At 36.1% G+C, this 20,863-nt stretch overlaps 1 protein-coding gene across 6 annotated transcripts in view; it reads left to right on the plus strand.

The window, feature by feature from the left end:
• Positions 1-20,863, plus strand: part of Diaph2 (diaphanous-related formin 2) — an 827,546-nt gene that overhangs the window by 325,246 nt on the left and 481,437 nt on the right. For all 6 annotated transcript variants that reach the window (XM_039100253.2, XM_063280011.1, XM_063280012.1 and 3 more), the window contains 2 exons: positions 17,609-17,710; positions 19,296-19,390. In XM_039100253.2, the coding sequence (XP_038956181.1) occupies positions 17,609-17,710; positions 19,296-19,390 (197 nt within the window). The remainder of the gene's footprint in view (positions 1-17,608; positions 17,711-19,295; positions 19,391-20,863) is intronic.

Consider the following 20,863-nt stretch of genomic DNA (forward strand, 5'->3'; position numbering starts at 1 on the left):
TATATATGTAATAGTAAGTGTAGTAGCTTTATATTTTAGCAGTGGCTTAAGTACGCAACATGAAAGAGTGAATTGATCAAAGAAGTGTGGGCTTTGAAGGCATTGAGAAGAAACTTTCAGGAACAAATACAATGACTAATTAAATCACGTACTTATAGCTATATATTTATATTAAGTATGTTTAAAGATATATAAATATATAGAAAGTATATTTATGTTGTAAAATAATAGAGTTTAAAGTAGCAAGGTTGTTCCTATTTTGAAGCATATTAGATTTTTAATGAGTAAGATAAATTTTAGGAAATATTAAAGTAGAAATTTGGTTAATTTCTCATGGAAGAAACAATACATGCATTTTTTAATTTTTAACTTTATGTAAATTTTCTGTAAGATGTGTGTTTATGTGTTTCAGCTTATTGATTCCATGGTTTTTTTTTTTTTATTAACTTGAGTATTTCTTATTTACATTTCAAGTGTTATTCCCTTTCCCGGTTTCCGGGCCAACATCCCCTCCCTAACATCTCCCCCTCCCCTTCTTTATGGGTGTTCCCCTCCCCATCCTCCCCCCATTGCCGCCCTCCCCCCAACAATCACGTTCACTGGGGGTTCAGTCTTAGCAGGACCCAGGGCTTCCCCTTACACTGGTGATCTTAACAAGGATATTCATTGCTACCTATGAGGTCAGAGTCCAGGGTCAGTCCATGTATAGTCTTTAGGTAGTGGCTTAGTCCCTGGAAGCTCTGATTGCTTGGCATTGTTGTACATATGGGGTCTCGAGCCCCTTCAAGCTCTTCCAGTTCTTTCTCTGATTCCTTCAACGGGGGTCCTGTTCTCAGTTCAGTGATTTGCTGCTGGCATTCGCCTCTGTATTTGCTGTATTCTGTCTGTGTTTCTCAGGAGAGATCTACATCTGGCTCCTGTCTGCCTGCACTTCTTTGCTTCATCCATCTTGTCTAATTGGGTGGCTGTATATGTATGGGCCACATGTGGGGCAGGCTCTGAATGGGTGTTCCTTCTGTCTCTGTTTTAATCTTTGCTTCTCTATTCCCTGCCAAGGGTATTCTTGTTCCCCTTTTAAAGAAGGAGTGAAGCATTCACATTTTGATCATCCGTCTTGAGTTTCATTTGTTCTAGGCATCTAGGGTAATTCAAGCATTTGGGCTAATAGCCACTTATCAGTGAGTGCATACCATGTGTGCTTTTCTGTGATTGGGTTACCTCACTCAGGATGATATTCTCCAGTTCCAACTATTTGCCTATGAATTTCATAAAGGCATTGTTTTTGATAGCTGAGTAATATTCCATTGTGTAGATGTACTACATTTTCTGTATCCATTCCTCTGTTGAAGGGCATCTGGGTTCTTTCCAGCTTCTGGCTATTATCAATAAGGCTGCTATGAACACAGTGGAGCACGTGTCTTTTTTATATGTTGGGGCATCTTTTGGGTATATGCCCAGGAGAGGTATAGCTGGATCCTCAGGTAGCTCAATGTCCAATTTTCTGAGGAACTTCCAGACTGATTTCCAGAATGGTGTTACCAGTCTGCAGTCCCACCAACAATGGAGGAGTGTTGCTCTTTCTCTGCATCCTCGCCAGCATCTGCTGTCATCTGACTTTTTGATCCTAGCCATTCTCACTGGTATGAGGTGAAATCTCAGGGTTGTTTTGATTTGCATTTCCCTTATGACTAAAGATGTTGAACATTTCTTTAGGTGTTTCTCAGCCATACGGCATTCCTCAGCTGTGAATTCTTTGTTTAGCTCTGAACCCCATTTTTTAATAGGGTTATTTGTCTCCCTGCGGTCTAACTTCTTGAGTTCTTTGTAGATTTATGCCCTCTATTTGTTGTAGGATTGGTAAAGATCTTTTCCCAATCTGTTGGTTGCCGTTTTGTCCTAACCACAATGTCCTTTGATTCCATGTTTTAAAGGGTTTTAATGTGGCTAAGTGCTGTAGATTCAGCTATAATAACATTTAGTAATATAAACTATTTAATAACTTCCTAAAATACAGCATTTCTTTTTACTTTAACAGTCTGAAAATTTTATTATTAATATTTTATATTCTTTCTTTTGTTAGCAGATAAGTCATTCCAAAATTTATTGTATATTGGCATACTTTCATTCTATATTATATGAAAATATAGGCTGTATGTATTTTTAATATGGATTATGAAATTATTAGAATTACTTAAGCAAAGTACATACCCAGATCCTTTCTTTTAAAAACACTAATTACCACAACCATTAAAAGAAAGCTCCAAAAATTCCTACTGAATATGCATCTTTTGGGAAAGTTAAGTTATTTCATCTTGGTTGAATTATATTTTAATGTAAGTGGAAATGGTGACTGATCCACAAGTCTGTTCTCTTATTTTATGTCATATTTTCCCTGAATCATCTTTAGTACTGGAATTGGCTGTGCTTATCTGTAATCAAAGAACTCCTTTGTTTTTATTTCCTACTCTTGTAGATTGTATGATTTCAAATATTTCTTGTGGGCCACGGAATATGAAATGGCATTTACAGATATTCCAATTAAATGCTGTCCACTATGTTTTATATTTTACATGCCACTTCTACTAAACACAGCAGTAGAAAAATCTGCTAACAGAGAAAGTTTCTCAAAATGGAATCCTTACCTTGCAGAGGTAATATGGTCATTACACAGTGAAAATATAGCGAGTGAGAAAATCATTTAATAAAATATAATAGGATGGTAGCACCATTAATATTGACTATTAGAAATGGAATGAAATATTTGTGTTTGGTACTGTTACTGATCGGTAAGTCATTCTTTGCTTAAAGAGACATAGGGCAATACAGATACCCTTTCATACATGGTTTAAAGATTTAATTGAAGTAGTAATTTGGCGTCATTTTGGATATTCCAGGTTTCTTTTTCTTTTATTGGATATTTTTTATTTACATTTTAAATGTTACCCCTTTTTCCAGTTTCCCTCCAGAAACTCTCTTTTCCATCACTCTCCGACCTTGCTTCTGTGAGGGTGCTGCCTTACCCAAACATCCCTCCATCCACCCACTCCCTTCCACCACCCTGCCCTGGCATTCCCCTACACCGAGGCATGGAGCCTTCACAGGACCAAGGGCTTCTCCTCCCACTGATGCCTGACAAAGCCATCCTCTGCTACATATGCGGATGGAGCTATCAGTCCATTCCTGTCTACTCTCGAGATGGTGGTTTAGTCCTGGAGGCTCTAGGGGGTCTGGTTGGTTATTTTTTGTTCTTTTTATGGGGTTGCAGATCCCTTCAGCTCCTTCAGTCCTTTCTCTAGATCCTCCATTGGGAACCCAGTTCTCAGTTCAATGGTTGGCTGCAAGCATCCACCTCTTATTTGTCAGGCTTTGACAGAGCCTCTTAGGAGACATCATATCAGGCTCCTGTCAGCATGCACTTCTTGGCATCTGCAACATTGTCTGAGTTTGGTGGCTGTATCTTGGATGGATCCCCCAGGTGGGGCAGTCTCTGGATGACCTTTCCTTCAGTCTCTGCTCTACACTTTGTTTCCATATTTCCTCCTATGAGTATTTTTGTTTCCCCTTCTAATAATGTCTGAAGCATCCACACTTTGGTTGGTCTTCCTTCTTCTTGAGCTTCATGTGGTTTTTGAATTGTATCTTGGGTAATCCAAGCTTTTGGGGTAATATCCACGTATCAGTGAGTGCATACCATATGTATTCTTTTGTGATTGGGTTACCTCACTCAGGATGATATGTTCTAGTTCCATCCATTTGCCTAAGAATTTCATGCAGTCATTTGCTTTTAACAGCTGACTAGTACTCCACTGTGTACATGTACCACATTTTCTGTATACATTCCTCTGTTGAAGGGCATCTGGGTTCTTTCCAGCTTCTGGCTGTTATAAATAAGGCTGCTATGAACATAGTGGAGCATGTGTCTTTGTTATATGTTGGAGCATCTTTCAGGTACTTGCCCAGGAGTGGTATAACTAGGACCTCAATGCTAGTGACTTTCCTGGAACTATTTTATAACTTGCAGATTAGGATCTCCCCTCCCACCATCACCAGGCCATTCACTCTATCTTTAATTGTATCACATTTACATCATTTGAGACAGTTTGTCTTTTTCCTACATCAATACAGAAGTTATTTGAATTTTTTTTAAAAAAAATCTACAAATCACTCAGTAAGTCAAGAGAGTTAGCTGTTGTCTTATTGGCAGCCTCCCTACCTGGTCCATCTGTACTTGGACTGGAGAGAAGCCTTAATAACTACCATTAGCTTTTTATATTGTCAGATTTCATACATTCAGGACACCGTGGTCAATGGATGACAGCCAATTTATCTTTTCCGTTAATGATGTAGATAAATACTTATGTTTCACTTTTACCTCAACATGACAAAATTAAATAGTGTTCTAGTCTTCATTAGCAGTTTATTAGGTAGTAACTCTTTCTATGCCTAGAAAGTGGCATGGGCTGCTGTTACTTTGCCATTGATCATTGAACAAACCGTGTTTGCTCTTTTCTTGACTCACATTGAAAATGGTGTTGTCATGTTCCTTTCGTAGTAATGATGACAGAGCCTTGTGAAGTGTATTTATTGCATGCATCTTTTAAAGACTTCTTGAATTTTATTCTTATTGTAGTATAGTGCTATGCTATACTTTCCATATGACATGGGAAAATGATTTTTTTTTCATTAGGGAAACAAAATGGTGGGGTACTTGCTTATGATCTGTGCTGACTTTATTTTCCTATTTAATTTTGTTGAAGAGCAATTTCAAGAAGCTTTGGGCCATTGTATCACCTTGTCTCATTCCATTATAGATATTGATGCAACATGGATCACTGAACAGTATAATCTCTTTTGCACAGTTTCTATTGATCTTGTGCAGTAAATCATTGTATGCTGGGTTTGTTCTGAAATCATTTATAGCATAAAAGCTCTTCTTGAATTTGAAAATCAAGTAGCGTCTTGTAATAGGCAAGTTCATACCAAATTAGACTTCACTCGTTTTGTCGTGAATACTCCATGGCTAGAAATACTTTCCCACTCTCTAAAAGGAGTGCTGTGTACTCACTCTTCCCATTGGATGCTTTCTTGTTTCCTATAGTACCACACCTTTAGTTTCCTTGAAATTATTGTGTATAGTCTATAATGACCTATTTTCTTCTGAGGTTTTTTTTTTTTTTTTTTTTTTGGACTTTGAATTTGCTTGTCCTCCTGTGATGTGACATTGTCAGTTTCTCTTATTGAACTGTTCTGTCTTACTTTGTGGGCAGGACACAGTGCTCTTTCTGAACACCTTTTAGATTGCGTTTATCCTAATTGACTATGTTACTCCTGCTCTGAGCCTATCCATAGTTATCATTATTGCAAACACTCTGAAGTTACCTGGTTATCAGATTCACATTTTCCTGCACATTCACCATGCACCTGCACATTCACATTTTCACTATGATTTCTCAACAATTCTATTCATCTAAAAGAGCCATTATTAGGAAAGATGATGCACATTCTTTTTGTTATGAATTTTTGACACAGGTATGGCAACCATGCACATAGCTGTGCATCAATCAAGTTGAGTAGTAATAGAGGAAGGACATTATTAGACATGGAAGAAAAGGAAAGTAGAGAATGTTTCTTTGGGACATTCATAACAAGAATAGTTCAGCAGCAGCATATGTGAAGGGACATAACTTCAATTTTCTTCATAGATACTTGAGTCGTCTTGTAACTTTTCTATGTTAATTATATTTGCCTTTGCTAGACAGTGGGCTGAAGTTACATTGAGAATGGTTCAGGCGATTCCACCCGCATCAGACACATAGAATAGCAGTATGCAAAATAACCTACTCCAAAGTAACAATGTTTAAAATGAAATTATCCTATGGTCAAGACTTCAAACATCTTCTAAATAAGCACAATTGCTTATTTTCTATGTCTAATATGTATGGGTTTTATTGATGAACATTTCAGATATCTCCCCTTCAGTGCCTCATCAGATTCACTTCCATAAGATTGAAATGGAAAGCCAAATAAATTCATGTTTCTTTCATTCTTTCTCAAGCATCACCATTCCAAGCTTCAGAGTTCATTTAAAATATATTATTCAAGCATATTAATTGTACAATTGAATGGTTTACATGGTGACATTTCCAAATGTAGAAAATGTCCATCAAGGAAACAGTTTTCCAAAATGATTTTTTTAGCTACCATATTTTATTTTATTTTTACTTTTATTTTTGGTTATATTATTATTTACATTTCAAATGTTATTCCCCTTCTCATTTCGCCCTCCACAAGCTCCCTATCCCATCCATCCTCTCCCTGCTTCTATGATGGTGCTCCCCTACCCAACTACCCACTCCTGACTCACCTTGCTGGAATTCCCCTATGCAGGGGCATCAAGCCTTCACATGACCAAGGGCCTCCATTCCCAATGATGCCAGCTACATATGCAGCTGGAGCCATGGGTCCCTCCATGTGAACTCTTTTGTTGGTGGTTTAGTCCCTGGATATCTGGTTGGTTGATATTGTTGTTCTTTTTATGGGGTTGCAAACCCCTTCTGCTCCTTCTGTCCTTTCTCTAACTCCTCCATTGTGGACCCCATTCCCAGTCCAATGGTTGGCTTGAGCATTTGCCTCTGTATTTGTCAGGCTTTGGCAGAGTCTCTCAGGAGACAGCTATATCAGGCTTCTGTCAGCCACTTCTTGGCATCTGAAATAGTGTATGGGCTTGGTGACTGTATATGGGATGGATCCACAGGTAGGGCAGTCTCTGCATGGCCTTTCCTTCAATCTCTCTCCAAACATTGACTCTGTATTTCCTTTAGACGGGAATAATTCTGGGTTTAAATTTTGGAGATAGTTAGGTGGCCCCATCTCTCAACCAGAGGCCTTGCCTAACCTCAGTATATGGTCTCTATAGGTTCTTTATCCCCTTTATTGGGTATTTTAGCTAGTGTCATCCCCATTGAGTCCTGGGAGCCTTTTGCTTTCCTGGCATCTGGGACTTTCTGGTTGCTACCAACAGTTCCCCATCCCCTACTGCTACACAATTTTTTTTTTCAATTTCCTCACCCTTGTATATCTCCCCTGTCTCATTGCATAGGTGATCCTGTCCCCCTTTTCCCTTGCCAATCCTCTGTCCCTCCCTGTCTCTCCTTCCCTCTACCTCCTATTCTTATTTTGTTCCCCCCTTCTAAGAAGGACTGAAGCTATTCCACTCCTGGGCATATACCCAAAAGATGCTTTAACATATAACAAGGACACATGTTCCACTATGTTCATAGCAGCCTTATTTATAATAGCCAGAAGCTGGAAACAACCCAGATGTCCCTCAACAGAGGACTAGATACAGAAAATGTACATTTACACAATGGAGCACTAATCCACTATTAAAAACAATGACTTCATGACATTCGCAGGCAAATAGATGGAAATAGAAAATATCCTCCTGTGTGAAGTGACCCAGTCACAAAAGGGCACATGGTACGTATTAACTAATAAGGGAATATTAGGAAAAAAGCTGAGAATGCCTACACGGACTACATGAAGCTCAAAAAGAAGGAAGATCGAAGTGTGGATACTTCCAAAACAATTTTAAGTAATATGGAAATCTAGTATGTGCTGTACTTGCCTATTGACACAGACTCTCTCTCTCTCTCTCTCTCTCTCTCTCTCTCTCTCTCTCTCTCTCTCTCTCTCTCTCTCTCTCCCTCTCCCCCTCTCCCCCTCTCTCCCTCTCTCCCTCTCTCCCTCTCTCTCCCCCATCGTGTGTGTGTGTGTCTGTCTGTCTGTCTGTCTGTCTATGTTTGCATTTCTGTTCCAGATTTTATATATTGACTTCTTGCTCCTTCCCTGTTGTAGTTATAACCGTTGCTTAAGTTTAGATTCAAAGCATTCTAGGCTAAAAGCAGAGAGGTATACTTTGGCAGCAGCCATAGGATAGCAACAATGATCCCCCAGTGTTAGGACTGAAGTGGCTAGGGTGAAGTAAAGGCCAATCTAATGGCAAGCACAGCATGTTTGAAATGGTTTAGGAGGAAAAAGAGCCAGCAGGTTGCTGTCCAGATCCAGACAAATTCATTTGCTGTTTCTTACTATTAGCAGCTGCTTCTTATCTGGGCTTTTACTTTGTCTTTTATCTTTAATAATTTTGTTGTAAAACCTTAAATTACTAGTATTTCTTCCTTATTCTGCCACAATGAAGTTTTAATTTAAACTTTATGAAATGGTTTTATTTTTACATTGTAATCTCTACCTACGTTTAATATATTTTCCTACATTTATACATTTCTAGAAACTAGTAAAAGTTTTGGTTGCTACACATGAAATTACAGTGTACATTTTTGCAGTATTATTCATAATTATTGTATTCATCTTATACATGTCATTGTAAATAACATGGGACTCATGGCTCTTTAATTTGTGGCCTAAAAATTTAGTGAGTCCTGCACAGTATGCAATATCCAATTGTTTTTCAATAAATTGCTAGGTTTATGTTCTTGTATAAGATTTTATTTTTTGCTAGTGTTAAAATTCTGTATAGTACAAAACATTTTATTATCTTTCTAATGGAGTAAAACACATTTTTATTGGATATTTTCTTTGTTTACATTTCAAATTTTACCCTCTTTACATGTTTCCCCTCCAGAAAACCCCTATCTCAACACCCACCCCTTCCCTGGCTTCTGTGAGTATGCTTCCCAACCCATCCACTCCCTCCTGCCTCCCCTCCCTGGCATTCCCCACCCTAACATTCCCCTATACTGGAGAAATGAGCCTTCATAGGACCAAGGGCCTCTCCTCCCATCGATGCCAGACAAGGCCATCCTCTGCTAGATATACAGCTGGAGCCATGGGTCCCTCCATGTGTACTCTTTGGATGGTGGTTAGTCCCTGGAACTCTGGGGGATCTGGTTGGTTGACATTATTGTTCTTCCTATGGGGTTGTAGTCCCTCCCCTTCAGCTCCTTTAGTTCTTTCTCTAACTCCTCCTTTGGGGACCCAGTTCTCAGTCCAGTGGTTGGCTGCGAGCATCCGCCTCTGTATTTGTCATGCTCTGGCAGATCCTGCCAGGAGACAGCCATATCACGCTCCTGTCAGCATATACTTCTTGGCATCTGGAATAGTGTCTGGGTTTGGTGACTGTATATGGGATGGATTCCTAGGTGTGGCAGTGTTTGGATGGCCTTTCCTTGGATGTGTCTCTGTTCCACACTTTGTCTCCATCTTCCAAACATTTTATTATTAAAGGATACTTCTTACAGGAGATGGTTTCCATAGGTGCATCCTTATGCAAATACTTTTTTTTAAATTTAGTCTTTAAAACCTTACAGTTCAAGCCATTTCTGCCATTTACAGTAATAGAGCAGGTAGTGGAAATTTCTTGCATTGAATGGTTATATATTTAATGATACACACACACACACACACACACACACACACACACACACACACACCACACCACCAAGAAGTGTGGGAGGGAGATAGCAGGAGAGAGAGAGGGAGAAAGAGGGTGGGAGGAGTGATTATCAAGGACTCAGTATTAAACTGTGTTCATCTGTTTAATATAAATTTAATCATTTAGTAGTGAGCAATATTTAGGGTGAACTCAGGTGGCCATTATTCTCATTATATGTATTTTGTATCATTATGCTACCAGCTAGGAGTTTAGCCAAAATTTATTTGACACAGGCAGAGTTATTGTATTTAGGAATACACACTGCAAGTCAAATTTTGTCTTTTGAATCTCTTGGTCTGACACACACAGGCTATGATATGGCTGTAATGTGCAGTAGCAATGAAAGTAAGCCATGTTGTGCTTGCTTAGCATTTTGGACAGCTCATCTCAGGATTTGGGCTAAATAGTTCTTTTTTGAAGAATCCAGCTGTTTTGTTTGGGATCAGCTACTATTGACCAAGAATAAAATATTTCTTACATTTTATGTAGTCCAAGTCCTTACCTGCATTGGCTGTTTTGTTATCAGACAATATAGAAATGTTGACAGAAGTAAGAAGTTTGGAATTTTTAGCCACTGTGTACTTTACAATAGCATTTTTTTCCTTTTCTTCTATTCTTGTGACAGCTGCCACTATCTATAAAAAGGGAAGAGGCGATTTATACAATAACCATTTTAGAATGTTATATATGCAGTCAGTTTTAATTCATGTGTGAAATGTATTTCTCTTTATTCGAGAATTCTGTATATATGAACTATACAAATATGTGGAAAGTCCTTGAGTTAAGAATGCACTTATCCTTAAATGAGTTAAAACTATGGAAATCATTGACATCTTGGATCTCCTACCATTGAGAAAGAATTGTCCTTTAGTGTTAGATTTCGAGGTTTAAAGGATATGCAAAGACGACTTTTGAAGTTTGCTATTGATAGATTTTCTCCTTTGTCCAATTTGGGGTTCATTTGTTGAACTATCACAGGGTGAATGTTTTATATGTTTTAGAAGAGTTGATTCAAACTATGCTAATAATCCATGGAGTTCTAAAGATATAGCCATCCTGAGACCTTTCCTATGGCGAGTATGACATTCTTATTCAGTAGGAATATGTATAGTTAGAATTCACATTGTAACTAAGTGATAGAAAAGAATAGAAGAATGAAGACATGGTGTCAGGTATTCTTCCAAAATACTGAGTGATGCAACAAGGAAGGATAATAGATTGAGAAGAAAAGGTCAGGAGTTTATCCTTGAATAGAAACTTTATGCTTATTTAAATTCCATTCTTCTCATGTGTTTTTACATTTCCAAAGTATTCTCAAATATTATTTTTCTGCTTTCAAATCAGAAGGCACCAGGAGACTAAACCTAAGTTTAAGAACAAAGAAGAAATGAAAAGTTTAGGTACTCTATTTTACCCTTGCAAAAAGATTTTCTAATGTCTCGATCACCTTTAGCAGATTACATGGATGTAGCTTGGGAAGTAAAGAAAATTACCGCTGAAAGATGAAATTGAGAGCTGTTGGAATCCAAATGGCAAAAGAAGAGACAATATAGCTCTACTTATTTCCCATTGAGCTCAGCCAGCAACAAACCAAATTGAAACACTCAGTAACACTTTGATGTGCATAAAGCAAGAGAAGAATATTATCCAAAATTCAAAGTCAAGATTCATATGATTTTGGGGGGGGGTTAGAATTTAGTTTTTCAATTTACCTTAAGCTATTGAATCACAAGTGAATAATTACCAAACATATTCGAACCTAATAATACTAGAAAAGTAGAAATTGGTTTCTACAACCCATTATGTTTATTTTCTTTTGTAATTATGTTATATAAAGACACATAGTAACATTATGGGAGAATATAAGAGGAGTAAAACAAAAGACTATTACTTTAGCATCAGATGTGCTGATCCTTGTAGGATTGACTCACTTAAAATCATGATGACTATTGATATGAGGTGTTATTTGAATACTTTTGAAAACTAGGTTTATTAATAAGCAATTATTAATGGGTACTTCTAAACCTTGACTTACAGGGAAAGTGTTGAACATTTACTAACATTTTCAAAAGAATTAATAAGAATAAATTAAACTTTTTTGGGAAGGAAAGTGATAAAGGCCCTGGTCATTATGTCATATGTAAGCAAATGGCATTCTTCAGGATAAATCTGTCTGGGCATGTGGTTTTGTAAATAAGTTATTCTATTGCAATATTTCCACACTCATTCATTTTATTATTTTTGTATGGCTACTTCACACTGAAGTAGCTGAGTTGAGCATTTTGAACAAAAGCAAAGACAAAAAGAAGAAAAGGTTTACTCACTGTTGCTGCAGACATTTTGTGTTTTAGATATTGTGAAGGTTTTGCATGTGTACTCTTTATTTCTCTTAACCTACATAAAAACCACATATCATTCCTATATGATAACTCACTAAACAGTTTTTTACCTCTAGTGTTGCTAATGTTTCTCCTTAGTAAAGAGATTTCCACAGCACTAATGCCTTTTGCTTAGCCTGGAGTTTTCATGAAGTTGGAGTTGTGGTATATGGTTGGCTAGCCTGATGTCATTCTTTGTCTAGGTACTGATTGTACATGTTCCTTGTATGAGCATGTTGTGATACTCTCAACACACTCCCTCCTTCTCAGTGTGGATATTTTTGTGAGCCTTTAGATCCCTGATATTATGACCATTCTCTTTAAATTTGTTTATATAAGATTTGTTAATAAAAACATCAGTATCACTTTGTCAGTTTTGATTAGGCAGAAATGAAAAACATAATTATGTGTCTAATATTTAACTTCCGCTGTAAGTAGATGAGAAAGAGAGAGGGAGAGGGAGAGGGAAAGGGAGAGGAAGGGGAGGGGGAGAGGGAGAGGAAGAGGGAGAAAGAAAGAAAAAAGAATATAGAATGCAGAATGCTTCTTGTTGAAATCACTGGGTATTAAATTCAAAAATATATTTTATGAAATTGAGGATGCCATGTAAAGAAAAAAGGATTTTTATCATTTATTATTTATACATTTATGCTTTTGAGAGTCCAGTTGTTACCCACCTCCTAGTCTCCCCTCCCTCAGTTCCTCCTCCCCTTCTTCCTCCCCTCTGTCTCCAAGTGGATGTCCACATCCCTAACCCAGCCAGGCCTCCCTACTCCCTGGGGCCTCAGGGTTTAAACGTATTTTCTCCCACTGAAATCAGGTTGTATATGTGTCAGGCGGCCTCTGACCAGCTCTTGTATGCTGCCTAATTGGTGGCTTAGTCTTTGAGAGATCTGAGTGGACCAGGTTAGATGAGACTGCTGGTCATCCTATCTGGTTGTTTGATTTTTAGTGCTCAACAAGACACAACAATGTACTTTGGACATCAGGAAGAATTCTATTAGGAAATTTAAATCATAAGCCATGTAACTCCCTTCTGTTGCTTTTTACAGGTTTGTCTCTGGAAACTCTGTTTTCCAAAACTGTAAGACACTGGTATTGTTATATACTGAATACTTGGTTTCTTCCAAGATTCATTAGTTGAATTTCCCTGTGTGATGGGACCTGTGAAGAAGTAATCAATTTAAAGAATATGTAAAGGATTATCAGATGCTAGTAGTGTGTTGTGTGGTAGGGCTTACTCTCTGCTTTGGCACACACTGAGGAAAAGCAAAATAAGGGCACAGGAAGACGGCGACTTCTTAGATAAGAATCCTCAGAATGAAAACCACCTTGGTAACATCTTGATTTTATTTCTTCTTCCATAATTTTGAAGAAGTTAATGTACATGTTGTTTAAAGCTATGTGGTCTACTTAATGTTGTCACACCTCTATTTACCTAATAAAAATAAATATCATGATTAATTGCTAGGTGATTTTTTAGTGGTATACATAGTTTTAGTTATATGTGTTCTATTAAATCTTGCTCAACCAAGGTAACTGAATTCCATATTAAGCTAAATTGAGTACAAGATTTGTAATAGTCTAAAATTGATCACAAAAAAATCAAAGCAGCTTGTGTATGAAGCTTGCCCAAACAATAATCTCTTCAAGAAATGTCTTCATAGCCTGCAACTGTTAGAATTTAACATTATATTTTTTCACATTTATATTTTTCCTGATAATCATATCTTTTTACATATTTTGTTCTTGTGGTTTATTACTTGAATTTTTGACTTTTGACATGAATCTTGCAGCTTAGCATAACAGGGTATTTTGAGTAGCTACAACAACCCGGAAAATTGGTTCATAGAAATCCAGGGAAAACATTTAAGTAGAGGGATAGACTCTAACTTAAATAATGCACTTAGCATAGGTCAAAAGTTAATGGGAAAAACTTCAACCTCATTTGTCAATTTCTACTTTGAAGTAAGAACCATGTTTTAGTTTGAGGTTTGAAATTACTAGCTGAACAAAATTTATCTCTAAAACTGTAAGACATATTTATTTGTCCTTCCTAAAATATACAATATCTGCCAAGATATTGAGGCTGATTTGAAAATATACAGCATTAGCTATGCATGTTGTTAAACATACTGTTCTGGTGACATTTAACTGTGTTCAGTAATTGGCTTAATGAACAGGTGTACAAGCATATTAGTTATGCAGATGTTAATTTGCAGTAACATGTGCTTGCTGATTTGGGGGGGGGATCTTGTATAAACTACAACTAGTAAGATTTGTTCCTTAATTAGGAAATCATTACGAAGTATGTGTGTGTGTTGTGTGATCCCCACCATTAGGACCATTAGTCTTGTTAATGTGCACTGAACTTCAGGAACACTCCTGATAATGCCATTCCTATTGCTTTAGATACTATGCAGGTGTCAGGATAAAATCCACTTTTCTGTAGGATGCCTCACTGTGCAGCTGCAGGCAGCAGGGAAAGGGGACACTGTGCAGCTGTCCCCTGTAGCATGGAAAAGCAAACTGGAATGTTGCATCAGCATTCCCTTTCACGTTTTCATAAACAAATTTGCTGCTCTACACAAAGATAGTTGAGCACAATTTAATACTTTGTTACTTGCCAAACTGAATGCACTTTACCTACATTGAAAAGATTATCATCTTTAGGATTGTTTGTGGTTCCTCCATTGTTTCTTCGGGATTTCCAAGGCTGTCAGTTTATGAACTGTTGAGACACATTGGAGCTTTTATATATTTTTCTTCTGGATTTTTATGTCTATGTTGAAGACTAGAAAGCTGCTAAGGTTATAGTAAAGACACAGAGCTACCACCTTGAATGAACACATGCTATCTGTGGACCCATGCTAGGGCCACTTGAAGAAAGAACAAAAAATTATTTGGTATTGAAACATTAAAGAGCTCTTCAGTCACATCCAAATCAATTTTAGTGGTTACAACTTTGTTATAATGTATTTTTTAAAGGTTGGGAGCATTAGACACATTTAGAATTGGATTAGTTAAAGACAAGTCCCATTCTGAGATCATCATAAAAGACAGTTTTGAGTACATAAGTGCTTTAAATTCTTGTCACTATTCTTTGTACTCTATCTAAGCCTCTACTTTTCATCCCTAATGAATACTGGGCTGTTGTTATCTGATTTTGTTTTTTTGGTTTTTTTGTTTGTTTGTTTGCATGCTTGCTTGCTGTTTTTTTGAAAACTCATTTTATATATTTGAATACACTGTAGCTATCTTGAGATACACCAGAAGGATGATTGTCAACCACTATGTGTGGTTGTTGGGAATTGAACTCAGAACCTCTGGAAGAGCAATCAATGCTCTTAACTGCAGACAGTATTAGCCATTATTTTTAAAAACATGTCTATTTTGGGAACTATTTTACTTGGTATACTACTTTTATTCTCAAAATAGTGATGAAATGCTTACTGCTTTTTAAATCTCAGGTTTTTAGACCAGTTACATAATACACATAAAATAGCTAACAATTCCTAAAGAAACCATGAGCTATAGATACTTAAGATATCTAATTTTAATTTAAAACATTTTGTTTTTTTGAAAAACAAAAGGCTCAGACTAGATTTTAGTGAAAATAATAGTCAAATGTAAAGTTACTGATGACCATTAGGTAAACCTGTATTAGGCAGGAGCCTATTAGTTTAAAAATAAGGTAATATTCATATAATCTTCATCTGACAGCATTTTGTCCTGTATGTTTCTGTTTAATTAGTTTCTGGCAGTAGAGTTTAGGACTATTGATGTGAGGAACATTCTCTTGACTACTTCTTTGAATGTATTATATTTTCTGGATTTGCGTTCAGAGGTAATTTTGATATAATTCACATTCTCTTTATTGACATCAGAAATGGCAATTGAGCTGTCATTTCTTTATGCAGTTGTCTAAAACTGAGTACTGCTTAAAATTAGAATAAATTGAAATGTTGACTCTTTCATAAGAAAGACATTTTACTTTCAGAAGGTCCTTTGAGGAACATTTATGTAGGTTTTTAAAAAATATACTAAAAGTCATTTTTCTTTCACCAATTCCAATGATTGTGTTTTGGCAACATTGCAAAGAATTTGACACCTGTCACAAAATTATAATTTTCAAGGGAATTATTATCTAGTCTCATTAGATTGTGTCTATTCTTTCATTGATTATTCTACTAAACTTTATAATATTTAAGATTTGTTCTGTAGTTAATTTATTTCATGTGTTACTTGTCTGCTAAGATAACCAAATTGGCATATCTTACGTCTTACACCATTAATGATAGACCCTATGGATTTGCAACATTTTCATGCATGCTTTGGACTACTGCAAAAGATTCACAAATGCTCAGATCTCTCCTTGGCAACGATATACTATGAGTGTTTCTTGTTCTCTATTAAAAAACCTAATATGTGAGGTCTTTAGCCAATATTAAATAAATTGAAATAATAGAAATCATTATCACCTCAAAGTAAACTTCATTTTATTTGCCAGTGATAAGAAAAAAAAGAGCATGTTAATCAGTTTTAAGCATCAATGAGGAAATTTAGCAGCATGAGTTTGAGTGTGAGAATACCCACTTGATTGAAAAAGAAAGTCCAGTCTGTCTGACATAATTTAGTGGTCCCATTGCCTACAGCTTAGTATTCATCATGGAAGAAGTAAACTTACAATACTTGAACACAATTGCTGCAAGACTTTTGTGCAGATGGTACTTGGAGAGTTCATGTTTCTTTTTTTTTTTTTTTTCTTTTTTTTTTTCGGAGCTGGGGACCGAACCCAGGGCCTTGCGCTCGCTAGGCAAGCGCTCTACCGCTGAGCTAGATCCCCAACCCCGAGTTCATGTTTCATTATCTTAGCGAACAGCCAAAGGTTTGACACTAGTGTTTTGCAAGAGTGAATAGGGGCAAACACTTCTACTCCTTGATACTGCAAACCTTACTGCTTCAATTCTTTCAACCGTTTGGAGAAACAATAAATATAGTGTTCTGAGCAAACCATCCTCTTCAAGGATATGTAATATGTATATGCATATAGGTGGTACTCTTGTACAACTTACAAATGCTTTAACCAAGTTTTTAAAATGATTTATTTATTTTATATGAATACAATATCAATGTCATCATGACACATCAGAAGAGGGCATCAGATCTCATTACAGCTGGTTTCAAGGCACCATGTGGTTGCTGGGAATTGAACTCAAGACCTCTAGAAGAGCAGGCAGTCCTCTTAACCACTAAGCCATCTCTCTGGCCCATAACCAATTCTTCAAACAAGACTCAATGGGGAGTTTTACTGCTACAACCTGTTTAACCGCTACAGTTACCTTAGGTGCTTTAAAGCAGTTTCACTGAAAATAATAAATGTCTAAATATTAGCATGTTTTAGGAGAAAAAGCATGTCTTCCTTTTTCCTCAATTAGTCCAAATTAGTGAGATTTTTACTTTTATGTTTAATTCCAGGGCTGCTCCAGTTACCTGTAAAAGAGTAATAAATGCTACACATTACTGAAAAAGCAGCAATTGATTTTTAGTTCTATTTGCCTTATCTGTTCTGCTTAAGTGCTGATATTTAATTTGTAGGGAAACCTCTAAGTAGGTCTATATTTTTATGTTTCTCCTCTTCCCTGAGCTAATGAAATAAACACATTTATTGATTTCAGAATCACCTTTATTAATGTAGTTAACATGCCTTACTAATGTTATTTCATGTACTTGGATTAGAACCATAATTGTTTATGAATCCACATTTTTCTTTCAGGCCAAAGGCATGGAGAGACTTCAGAAGAAAATAGGATTGGGCCTCAAAAGAAGAAAATGAAGGAATTAAGAATTTTGGATACCAAAACAGCCCAGAATCTGTGTATGTAATATGTTCTGCATAGGCACGGTGGTGATAGCTAATTCAATGTAATCAACCTTACAGCTTTGACCAGACTGACTGCTACAAAGAAAATCCTATTTAAATGTAATCCAGTTTTCCTTATGCCAGCTAACCAATTGAAGAGAATAATAGTTGAAATTCATTTAACCTGCTAGAACCTATGATTTGTCGAGCTTTGGAATGCATTGTTAGTAAAACTTCTATAGTGAACGTAATGAAATATAAGTATTGAAAATATACTGTTAAGGTTTTCCATTATCTTACTGAGTAGGACTGGGATTCATATGTTTAGAAGTAATTCCTTGTCAGTTTGGACAATTCCTTTAACTGCTATTCTTTTGTTTAAAATAATTGTAATGCGATCTAGTTAAATTGTTAGCCACTGCATGTTAAAACTGGTTGCTGATCCTTGAAGCCTTTAACTAAGCAGCGAGCCATTAAATCTATATTGGTATTGTAGCTGGATAGTTAAATTCATGGCCATTTAAAAAAACCCTCTAAGTTTTACTTTGACATACTTTCTCTTCTAAATTGGATTTAGAATATCTTTTATCACTACAGAAGGGTGCTTACATACTGATAGTAATAAAATACCCTTTTGTGAGAAACTTTAACACACCCTACACTTCTAATTGCACACAGAATACCATGGTAGGTATTTGACAATTCTGCTATCAGGCAAAGTAGAACTCATACAACTGGTCTACTAATAACTATCACAAGTTTGTGCACTGCTTCAGTGATTCCCATAGAATTTATTTCAGTAATTTTTTTAACTACACAGTGTGATCATATTATCTAGTTAATATTTGACCATGAGATTTATTTTAATTTTAGAATTCTTATTCAATCCCTGTGTTTAGGTAACCATTTAACTAGATATGAATATTAATTTTGATACCAGTGCAATCAGGTAGAACTTTTTATAAAAATTCACTGATAGGTTTTTTTTTTTTTAGGTTCTACCTCTTAGAGCATATATATACTCTTTTAAAATGTGGGTTTAATGAATAATGGTACAGAATTTATTTAAAAATAGTGTCTATGTAATCATAATGTATTCTAGGTAATACTAGCTGGATATTTTTCCAACATGACATAAAATCTAGCCAAAGAAATAAAGGCTAACAAGGAAATGATGTTTACTTTATTGTCACTCCTGAGAAATACTATGTTGGATATATCTGAAAATTTTGACATTAAAATCTAGGTTAAAAGAAAAAGAAAAAATCTAGATTGAAATAGGACAACTTTAATCAATTTTTGGTTGGTCAATATGTATTAGCTTAATATAAGTGATTATGCATAGAGTTATGAGAGATCTAAGTAGGAATTTTATTTTGTATATATGTATACTTGAGCTGGATATACTATAACCTATGAGAAAATAGATTATTTTGACTATATGGAAAAAAATACTCCATCAAATAGAAGCAGCCTGTAATTCTATAAGTTAGTAGATTACTGACATATTTTGAGTCTATAAAGTGGTAATCAGATATGTATTAGAACTCTTAGAATTTTGTTACCATTCTATCTTTAATAAATTCCAATTTTATTTTAGCTATCTTCCTTGGCTCTTACCGCATGCCTTATGAGGAAATAAAGAACATTATTTTGGAGGTTAATGAAGAGTTGCTCAGCGAGGCCCTAATTCAGGTATATTAGATATTTTTAGTTTTAAAATCATGTTGATAGAAATTTTTGGAGTGTCTCTTCTCAATGATGCTATGAAAAATGCTATTTATGTTATGAGCATGTCATATCTCTATGGATGATTTATCATCAAGTTTGATGTAGGTATCACAGTTTGCTCATGTAGGTTTCAATGTGGACATGCTTATTTCCAATAGGATTAAGGCTTGATTGGTTTATGGTGACTTTTTACTATGATGATGCACCTTTATGTATTAGTAGTAGACGTTCTCAAAATCCTCTTCTGGAAAAGTGTAAACATTAACAAGGTTTGCTTTACTGTTTTCAAATTCTTGTGGGTAACAAACATGTCCATTGTTCCTTTGCTTGAAATGAGGACCCAATCCACATTCATCCTGGTAGGTGCTCGCATGCACACACGCGCGCGCACACACACACACACACACACACACACACACACACACACACACCCCACCACCACCACCACCACAATCATAATGTAATAAATATAAAAATAAGAATGTATAAAATTGGTGAGACAGACAACGAGAAATAAACAGACACACAGATGTTTTTAAAAGGAAAAGATAAAGCGTGTATAGTAGCACAGACTTCGATGAGGCAGGTCAAAGTCAACCTTCACGGTATGTAGGAAAATTCTGGAAGCACCAACTTGTTAAGCAGGATTTCAATTTAATTTTTTCCACATTTTCTCAGAATGTAAGGCAAGTTATAATGTAACAATTTTAAATTGTACTATTTTGACTTAGTGTAGACCACAACAAATTAGCAAATTTATTGAACAGCAGCATAAGTTCTTTAAACCTGATTTTAAAAATAATCTTTTTTTTAAATTATACTGGAAAGGGCATTCATCAACTTGATCGTTCATATTTGTAGAAGTTTTTCATTTGCTAAGTTACGTAGAGGAAAACTATAATGTTCTAATAAAGAGAAGTATGACTACATTGATTGACTTCAAATCAATGATCCTGTCTGACTATAATTTCATTACATAGGAAATATTTAAAAGCTTTCATTATTGAAGTCTCACAAGTTTACCTGCCTTGCCTTAACATATTTGAAAACAGAATATCACAATCCAACAAAAGAGTGGTAACTAGTCACATTTACTGTGCTTTGTTCATTTCAATTATTGTGCAAAACTCCTAGTTCAGGTGAGCACAGGCTAGAGGGATCAGCTTCCCCCAGGAGCTGGGTTTCCAGACAGTTACAGACTACCCTGAGTATGTTCTGGGAGCTGAACTCTGAGAACAGCACTCTCTCATCTCCTGACCCAGCTCTGTAGCCTAAGTCTTCTGTGTTTTCTTGGTTTCTATTTGATAAGAATTTGTGGAAAAGCCAGATTGCTAATTGTCCAATAGTGAACCAGTTTGTCTCATTTCCTGTCCTGGTCCATCTAAACTGATTCTCTCTCTCTTTTTTAAAATACGCATCAATTGAAGAGTTCTTTAT

Source organism: Rattus norvegicus, chromosome X (assembly GCF_036323735.1).
Source record: "Rattus norvegicus strain BN/NHsdMcwi chromosome X, GRCr8, whole genome shotgun sequence".
Lineage (NCBI taxonomy): Eukaryota > Metazoa > Chordata > Mammalia > Rodentia > Muridae > Rattus > Rattus norvegicus.